Here is a 9340-nt window from a genome sequence, read left to right on the forward strand (position 1 = left end):
TTGTTAGCAAAACGGTGATCCGGTCCCTGCGGTGACCACGCCCCCTTCGTCACGTTCCCGGGGCGAACCGGAAGGGATCGGGCAGCCCCTAGTTCGCAGACCCGGAAGTGGATGTGCCTCACGGAAGCCGGGTTTGGCCCTGCGGCTGCTGCTGTCGCCGCGGAGAAATTGTTGGAGCTGGCAGCCTAGGAATGGTGAGACCTCGCGGTTCGCTTCCGAGGGTTCTGAGCAGAGTTTGGGGCGAAATGGAGTTTTCCAGAGTGCCGCGGGGGAAGACCCCCCACAGTGTTTGGGGCCCCGCCCCGGTAGCGCCCTGAAAATCTGCGCATGCGTGAGCCGGACAGGACCAGAATGTGGTCCGAGATGTTACGCATGCGCAAAGGTGGCAAGCCGAAGGTGGGGTGAGACTTGGCCTGGGAGTTACTCCCCCTCCCTCGCCACCAGCCCGTGGGGCTTAAACCAGGGCTGCGAAAGCATCGGGGTGCACTCGGTGCTTTGCTTTTGAGTTGCAGGGCTGACTTCACCACTCTCATCCCGAGCTCCCGGAACAGACCTGCACTAATCCCCTACCTTGGGTGTGCACTCGGGGGAGAACGGGGGTGGGGGAAGGCAGGGGGTGCAGACTTAGCCTCCGCCAGCCCGCGGAATCAGGCCCTTCACCTGCTCCCCAGGTGTCAAGATATCCAGCCGTATCCTACAGAGCGGAGCGGCGCGACCAGCGCACCTGGGGGCAGGGCGGGAAAGCTGTGCTGAGAGCCGCCCTGGTCTGAAGGGGCGGGGCCCGCAAGCGGCACGCCCCAAAGAGTCCCCAGTACCTGAGTTCTCCCGGGGTTAGGAGCAGGCGCCCCAGGGCCGTTGATACTTGCTCAGTTCCCAAACCGCATTTTTTAGCTTCCACGCGGAACCACCCACTAAATCTTCAGCCAAAGCTGCAAATGGAAAAAAGAGAGCGAGAGATGGACTAATCGGAGTTCTATCTCCGTTTCCCTGCTTTGGCTTGGGAGGGCAAGGGGAGTGCTACTGAACTGAGTGGGCAGCGACGGGCGATAAGAAGTGAACCAGTAGTCCCTTGTTTCGTGCTGGTTTATAGTTGAGGCCCTTCACTTCGCGACTCTGAGTAGAATCATAGAGGTCCGTGGACCCCCTAAAATGCTATGTGTTTGTACATTTTTGTGGAGTGCATAGCTTTTATATTCTCAAAGATGCTGGTGACCTTTAGAAAGCTGTTGGTTTATCAGTGTCATATTGGCAGAATAGAGCCTCGTGTCTCTTCTTGTGTCTTCCCTAGCTTATGGGATCCTGGGGGAGCTGCTCCAGTATAAGGAGGTGAGGCTGGCCCGTTGGAAACCTGTGCCTCAGGGAGCCTCACTTCTCCTTTGCAGAATCTCCTCTCAGCCTCTAAGCTCACCTGGTCAGAATCCTTGGATGAGCCTGTGGGACCCTTCCTCCTAGCCCTGTGGTTTGGAACCAGTGGCTTTGGGACTGTAAGAGGATGGACAAAGGTAGTATGAGGCCGGGCCAGCTCCCCAAACGCTCAGGCGCCAAGCATCTGCTGATTCCACCCCGTGCCTGGCACGTATGTCTTTTCGTCCTGGCTGGGCATTGCCACCTCCCCCTGGGCCAGCACCACCCACGTACCTCTCGGCAGAGGCCGCAGTTGACTGACTTGCTGTTGAGCTGGCGCTCTTTGGCATGGCTGCATTTTGATGGCAGAGGGAGCAGTTATGCCCAGAGCCTCTGGTGTGTCGGCATCACCAGTCTGACCTGAGCACCATGTGCTGCACGACATGACACGTGGCACCGGGAGAACTGCCCAGCGTGGAAGGTCTGGGCCAGGTCTGAGCCCAGATGGGATCTGGATGGCCAAGGAACTCCCACCATAAAACCTCAAATGTCAAGGAAGCAGGGGAAGGGCCAGGAGGGCTGGGGGGGGGGGAGGGGCAGAGGAGGGGTCCCATGTTCAGAGGCTCAAGGCTCTGCTGGGCACTTAGGAGACCTGAGTTCACCACTTCTTTTTTTCTAGATTCTCAGGGGCTGCTAGATTCATCTCTGATGGCATCAGGCACTGCCAGCCGTTCAGAGGATGAGGAGTCGCTGGCAGGGCAGAAGCGGGCTTCCTCTCAGGCCTTGGGCACCATCCCTAAACGGAGAAGCTCCTCCAGGTAGGAAGGGTTCAGAGGGTCAGGGCCTGGGCAAGGACGTTAGGTGCTGCATGCCTTAGCCACTGTTGGGAATGGCTACTTGAGCCCCTGTGGGGCCTAAGTGATGGCAGAGCTTTGGGCTTTTCCTGCTGAGCACGGGAGGAAGATCCCTGGTCTCTGACATGAAATCTGTGGCGCGGTACCCTGTCATCTCAGAGGGGAGGAGTGCAGCAGTTCTGTGCCCTGTCCCCTGTGCTGGGGCAGTTAGCAGCCAGCCGGGACCCCGCACTGTCTCAGAGGCTGGGTGTGTGCGCGTGGGTATGAGGAGGACGGGCAAGGGATGCTCAATGGGTCGGACTCTCCACAGGTTCATCAAGAGGAAGAAGTTTGACGATGAGCTGGTGGAGAGCAGCCTGGCTAAGTCCTCTACCCGGGCGAAGGGGGCCAGTGGGGTGGAACCAGGGCGCTGTTCAGGGAGTGAACCTTCCTCCAGTGAGAAGAAGAAGGTGAGAGATTGCAAGATGTGGGGGCGGGGGCCAGATTTTGTATTTCCCCACCACCTTTGCCAGCTGGCAAGAGCACTCCAGAGGAGACTTGTGAGGAAATCCGGTGGCCCCAGCCCCATCCTCAGCTGCCTCCCTTCTGGGAGCCCATCTCTTCTCCCTACTCCCCCTTTCTTGCCGCACCCCCCCACACACACACACCCTGTCAGTGTGTCCTGTATCACATTCTGTGTGGGAGGCATAGAGCGTGCATCTATTCTGGGAGCAGACAGCCTGTTCCCAGCATTGCTGGGTGTAAAAATAACCCCCAGGTGGCATTGCTCTGGCCCTAGACACCATACCAGTCAGAGTGGATTCCTGGTATCCTCCCCACCCACCCTCCACTCTGGCGTTGAGGGTGTCACCAGCAAAGAGAAGACCCCATAAGGTCAAGGACCATGTAGAAGTACTTCGGGGGTGGGGGGACTAGGAGGCTGGGCTGCCACACGCAGTATGGGAAGCTCAGGGCCTGAAGCCCAAGCTGCCCCAATGCTGGCTTTGAGCTCATTCTCTTCCTGTTCTCTGCCCAGGTGTCCAAGGCCCCTAGCACTCCTGTGCCGCCCAGCCCAGCGCCAACGCCCGGACTTACGAAGCGTGTGAAGAAGAGCAAACAGCCGCTTCAGGTGACCAAGGATTTGGGCCGCTGGAAGCCGGCGGATGACCTCCTGCTCATCCACGCCGTGCTGCAGGTAATGCGTCCCAGCGCGGCTTGCACGCTCCCCTCCTTCCCCAGCCTGTGGTCCCCAGCCCCCGGACTAGCCCAGCAGCACCCTGGGGGTAGCAAGCGAAGGGTTCTTCCCAGCTCTCAGGCTGGGGCCAACCCATCGGGGGCCTTGCAGACCAACGACCTGACGTCGGTCCACCTGGGCGTGAAGTTCAGCTGCCGCTTCACCCTTCGGGAGGTCCAGGAGCGCTGGTACGCCCTGCTCTACGATCCTGTCATCTCCAAGTGAGTGGGGTTGGCTCCCGCAGCAGGGAGGTACTGGGAGCACCAGAATTTGGCTCCTAGAACAGACAGAATTATACAAAAGCCCAAGGGAGGGGCCTGGGAGGCAGGACTCATGGGACTTTGCACCCTCTGGGATGATGCTGAAACCAGCCAGGCTTGGGAGGGAAGCTTCTTCCTGCTGCCAACCCTGCTGGTCCTGGCCTGATGCTAGCGGCGAGGGGATCTGGAAGCTGAAGAAGTAGCGTGGGAAAAAACACCTGAATGAGTGCCAGGAGCCCTGGTTCCACCACTGTGTGCGTTGTGGTTGGGGGCAGGTCACTTTCCAACCTTTCCACACTGACCTCCCATAATTTCTTTCTCCATAAGAGGGAATTGTAACAAAAGAATACGAGGGCCCCTAAAAGTCCAAGTTCCAAGTAAACCTGTGCGCCCATGCGGTGCGCACTCTTCCTGCTCAGCCACTTCATTTATCGTCGTCAGAGTTGGTCGGATGCTTAGCACCCGTCTTCTGCTCCGCAGTCCCTAGCACCACTTAATCTGTAGCCTCGGTCCTGACAGCCAGGAAGTGGGCGGGGCTCAGTTTTGGAAAGAGGATGTGGTGGACAGTGGGTGGTAGCTTTGGCCAAGTAAAGAGGAAGGTCTTGGGGAGGGAGCAGGAGCTGGTCTCAGGGTCTCCCTCAACTGGCCTCTGCGGGCTGTGCCTTTGAGTCTCTGCAAGGGAGTAAACACTGGAAACTCAGTTGGCTGAGTTACCTGTGTGTGTTATGCTTTCAACAAACCCATGAGGCCACAGGCGTTGTGCTAAGCCTTGGGCTCTTCCTGTTGAGGGCCTGGTCTCTAGTTCTGGATCTCAAAGGCCTGCAGGAACCCCAGATTGCTAGACACCCTCCCTTCAACCCTGCCCTCTTTCTCACAACCCCGTCCCCCCCCACACCCCCCAGGCTGGCCTGCCAAGCCATGAGACAGCTGCACCCGGAAGCCATTGCGGCCATCCAGAGCAAGGCCTTGTTTAGCAAGGCTGAGGAACAGCTGCTGAGCAAAGTGGGATCGGTAAGGCTGACGGGCAGGGTAGGGGCCTGAGCACTGGGAAGACTACTGATGTGGGGAGGCCCCGTTGCCTGGAAACATGCCCTGCAGGGGCCTTTGTGGATGGGGTCCTCAGGAAGAGCCAAGACTGGCTCCCTCTTCTTCCAGCTCCTGGTGGGGGCGGGGGGTGGGGGTGGTAAGGCGGAGATGAGAATGAGCAAACCCAGGTGCTGAGAACAGGCTCCTTATCCTCCAGACCAGCCAGCCCACCCTGGAGACGTTCCAGGACCTGCTGCACAGACACCCCGATGCCTTCTACCTGGCCCGTACCGCCAAGGCTTTGCAGGCCCACTGGCAGCTCATGAAGCAGTATTACCTGCTAGAGGACCAGACAGGTAACTGGCTCCGGGAGCTGGCAGAGTGGGTGCGCTGCGTGTGCGTGAGGTGGTCTGGGCCCGGCTGCCCTCAGGTGCCCAGGAACGGATCCCTCAGTGGCCCCTGTTGTCTTGCACCTCCCTGCGGCAAAACCAGTGCCTTCCAGAAGGAAGGAAAGTGGCTGGAATGATACTCAGCAGCGTGGTAAGGGTGGCCTTGTCTGGAATCCCGAGCAGAAAGTCCAGATGGCAGGGGTGTATGCCATTTCCTGTTTTTGTTGTCATTTTTGGCCTATTTTACCGTTACGTAATGACATTGAAACATGAATAAAATGTGAAAGTCCCCTTCACTGCTTACCCTTCCCCGTTTCCCTCCCTAGAGATGTTGGTATCCTGGAGATGGTACTTTTTGTAAGTCTTTCTGCCCCTTCCCTCTTTCCGCATTCCTTCTTGTTCCTTCTCGCTGCTCTGGAGCCATTCAGAAATCCCCACTGGGCCTTCACACCCAGGCCCTCTGCCTTCCTCCTCTCCCGGGGGCCCGAAGGCCCTCTGCTTCCCTTCGCTCACCAGCAGGCTCTCACTCAGAGTGACAGGTACTGGGAAGGTCAGCTGACGAAACTGGGTGCAACTCCTCAGTTCCGTCTGGGACTCGGGGTCAGCCTTTCATCGTACGTCATAGTACAGACATACTCCGCTCTCACTTCTGGACGGTATTGGCCGTCAGCGTCTCCAGAGTTCACGCTGTTCTGGAAATGAGGCTGTGCCTATGCCCCCCACCTGCTCCCTGGGTCCTACTGCTCCTGGTTACTAAAAGAAACTCCTGCAGGAGGATTTTAGGAAATCTTGTCAGGGAGGGCCCCATCTTTTCTTCCTGAGGATCTCTGAATTTAGTGGGCTGCTCGCTTCATTCCTGCAACTTCCATATCTCTGCTTCGGGCTCAGGCTCAGGCGTCACTGCATTCCCGCAGAGAGAGTGGACGCTGGGTAAAGTCTATTTTTGCTGCTAGAGCTAGCTTCTTGGAAAGTTAGTTTGTGTAACTTAGAGATTGAATTTTTCTCCTCACGAGGCTTGTCTGTGGGTATTGGGTTTCTCCTCGGCTGGCTGGTGCCGTGAGGCCCTAAGAACGGGCATGTACGCTGCTTCGCTCTCGAGTCGGTTGAGTATTCAGTTAGTGGGCTTTTAGGCAGCTGTGGCGGGGGGCGGGGGGAGCCGGCGGGGGGGGGGGCCCACCCCAGTCCCTTGTCTCCCACACGGTCTGACCTTGGGGAGCTGGGGGGCAGGTGGAGCGCTTGTGGTTCCTGTGCAGCTCCCCCCTCGCTTCCCGGGCAGGCAGTGACGACACCCCCGGGGTTGACAGACTCCTCAACCAGTGGCGTCCTGGCCACTAGCTAGTTGTCACCGCGGTCCTGGGAGCAGCTCAGCAGCAGTTTTCAGAGTTTGGCGGCTCCAGCCCCTTGATAGTTTGGTCAGTGGAAAACCTGAAGAACTTGCATGAAACTATCCTCAACATATCTGATGGACTCTAATATTCTATTCCATTTCATATTTTTGGAAAAAATGACAACTCATCTCGTGGCCCCCGAGACGCCCTGACCCACGGTCGGCGAGCGGCTGGAGGGGGGACGCTCCTGTCACACCGGGCACCGGGCGGCGGGGCTGGCCGGGCCGCGCCTCTCCTCCCGTCGCGTGGGGCAGAAAACGTCAGGGAGCGAGTGATGGGCTAGAGGAGCCATGTGGGTTTGGAATCAGGAGAGCAGAGCTTGCATCCTGGGTCTGTCCCGACCCGAGGCCCGTGGTGAGCGCTCGTTCCCGTAGGCGTCTGGCCACGGTACAGGGGGGCGGACAGCAGAGCCCGCCCGCCTTTGTTCACGGCCATGCAGAGCCCCTGCGCTCTGAAAAACGCACACAGGAGGTCAACTTTAATTCCCTTTTCTTTCTAGAAGCGCCTCTGCCCTTAGCTAACGTCAGGAACGCTTTGTGTCAAACTAGCTCGCTGCCTGATACGGCTTGTGCTCTGTTAACCTGTTGCTCTCGGCGCAGAACTGTCCCCACAGGCCCAGTCTTCCCAGTTGGTCCCCTTGGTTCAGTCACTGCCCGCAGCGTTGGGCAGAGTAGGAGCGGCGGCGCTGACCAGCTCTCCGTCCTTTGTTCAGTGCAGCCGCTGCCCAAGGGGGACCAAGTGCTCAACTTTTCTGACGCAGAGGACCTGATTGATGACAGTAAGCTCAAGTGAGTGGCTGGGGCCCCGGGCAGGGGACAGAGCGCTCGGGGCTGCCCGGCCCTACCTCCTGCTGCAGAGAACCGTGCCCAGCCCATACTCAGCCTCATGCTCCGCTCGTCACCTGGTCTCCTTGCTGAGCCCCCCACCCCTACCCCCGGGGAAGGAGGCTAGCCCAAGGCCAGAAGAGCAGCCTCCTGAGGGGCTGGGGGACCCCCGAATGCGCCAAGTAGCCCCTGCTGGTAGGGGCAGGTGAGCTGGAAGCAGATCCTGATTCGTCCTTCTCCCCGCACAGGGACATGCGAGATGAGGTCCTGGAGCATGGTGAGTGTACCCGGGGGCACGGTTAGGGGGTAGAAGCCTGTGCCGGCGCGGAGGACCAGTACGAGGAGCTGGTGACCGCAGAGTACCCCTCCTTACCGCCCCTCCCCCCCAGAGCTGACCGTGGCCGACCGGCGCCAGAAACGAGAGATCCGACAGCTGGAACAGGAGCTGCATAAGTGGCAGGTGCTGGTGGACAGCATCACAGGTGAGGCGGGGACCGGGGGGCCGCGCCCCCGCTCCCTCCGCCCCACCCTGGGCCCCTGCGCGTGCGTGGCTGGGTGCCCCCTCCTTCCCCGGGCCCCTGGCTGCCTGCCTTCCGCCCGTGGCTGCGAGGGCTGGGCCCTGCCTGACACGGGCTCTGCTCCTCCCCCAGGCATGAGCTCTCCTGACTTCGACAACCAGACGCTGGCCGTGCTGCGGGGCCGCATGGTGCGGTACCTGATGCGCTCTCGAGAGGTAAGCGGGCCCAGCCCGTCTGCTCCCGCAGCTTGCCCTCCTCTGCCGGTCTCGCCCTCGCCGACCTTCCTGTGTCTGGTCCCTCACTTCTCCTCTTTCCCTGGCCTGTGTAGACCATTCCTCAGGTCCCAGCCCTCACCTGCCCCCTTTCCCCAGATCACCCTGGGCAGAGCCACCAAGGATAACCAGATTGACGTGGACCTGTCTCTGGAGGGTCCAGCCTGGAAGATCTCCCGGAAGCAAGGTACCAACAGGAAGCAGTGCGAGGGTGCTCCTCCCAGCCTCTCGCTGCCCTCCGGCCCTGTGGCTTGGTCTCCCTGGGAGCCCTCATGGAGCAGCTGGGGCTGAGCAGCTGGTATTTCAAGATCTCTAACTTGGGGCTCATGGGGGCCTTCTGGCCTGTCCCTGGGAAGCATGTGGGTGGGGCCTTTAGGCTGTCTTCGGGCCTTCCCTGTCTCCTCATCCGCCGTCGCCCCTTCATCCCCACAGGAGTCATCAAGCTGAAGAATAACGGTGATTTCTTCATTGCCAATGAGGGCCGGCGGCCCATCTACATTGATGGGCGGCCTGTGCTGTGTGGCTCTAAATGGCGCCTCAGCAACAACTCCGTGGTGGAGGTGAGCTGAGAGGGAGGTGGAGAGGTCAGGATGAGACCAGGGCCGTGGGGAACCGGGACGTGGGCCTGGCCCCCAGTCCCACCCCTGTCCTCAAGCCACTCTTCTTTCCCGCCCATAGATTGCCAGCCTGAGATTCGTCTTCCTCATCAACCAGGACCTCATTGCCCTTATTCGGGCCGAGGCTGCCAAGATCACGCCACAGTGAGGAGTGGGGGCAGGACCCGTGTGCTCTCTCTGGCCTCAGTTTCCCTGCCATTCCAGCCCCTTGGAGCTGGGAACTCAGGCTCCTGGAAAAACCATAGTGGGCAGGAGTAGACCCAACTGCCGGCCCAATGATCTGAGCCTCTGTGGGAAGGCAGGGCTGGTCCTTGAGAAGCCCCTAGAGGCTGGAACCCTCCGGCTTCCTTAGAGCCAGAGCCCCTCCTCTCCTCCCCTCTCTGCAGGCCGCCCTCTTCCCCTCAGATTCCCACCTTTGCCCCTTTGTCTCCAGCTGATTAGCTTCAGACTTTTCCTGTATTATTGTTCTTCTTTTGTAAATAAAAAGCACCAAGTTCCAAAGTAGCTCCTTTTATTTATTTTTTTTTAATATAAAAAACGGGAGTGGTGAGGCAGGGACACATGCAGGGGGTGGCAGAATCCCTCCTTGGCCTCAGGCCTCTGTCCCCCATCCCGCAGAGGGAAACAGAGGAGTA

General features: G+C 59.4%; 1 protein-coding gene across 5 annotated transcripts; it reads left to right on the forward strand.

Annotated features, from left to right (window-relative positions):
- Positions 1 to 39: 39 nt before the first annotated feature.
- MCRS1 (microspherule protein 1) lies at positions 40 to 9209 on the forward strand. Of its 5 annotated transcripts, none has more exons than XM_054507065.2 (15): positions 40 to 194; positions 1383 to 1576; positions 2024 to 2162; positions 2509 to 2647; positions 3214 to 3372; positions 3523 to 3632; positions 4574 to 4682; positions 4915 to 5053; positions 7187 to 7262; positions 7547 to 7575; positions 7688 to 7780; positions 7949 to 8031; positions 8188 to 8275; positions 8521 to 8648; positions 8767 to 9209. In XM_054507065.2, exons 3-15 carry the CDS (start codon positions 2053 to 2055, stop codon positions 8851 to 8853), a joined length of 1350 nt encoding a protein of 449 aa, XP_054363040.1. In that variant the 5' UTR covers positions 40 to 194; positions 1383 to 1576; positions 2024 to 2052; the 3' UTR covers positions 8854 to 9209. The 5 variants fall into 5 exon arrangements, with proteins under 5 accessions (XP_054363040.1, XP_045729449.1, XP_045729450.1 ...); XM_045873493.3 differs by having other exon boundaries at positions 1383 to 1502; XM_054507064.2 differs by lacking the exon at positions 40 to 194 and adding an exon at positions 370 to 575 and having other exon boundaries at positions 1383 to 1502.
- Positions 9210 to 9340: the final 131 nt, after the last annotated feature.

Source organism: Mirounga angustirostris, unplaced genomic scaffold (genome assembly GCF_029215605.1).
Source record: "Mirounga angustirostris isolate CCGP_5_RB_7025 unplaced genomic scaffold, mMirAng1.0.hap1 SCAF_5, whole genome shotgun sequence".
In the NCBI taxonomy this organism is placed as follows: domain Eukaryota; kingdom Metazoa; phylum Chordata; class Mammalia; order Carnivora; family Phocidae; genus Mirounga; species Mirounga angustirostris.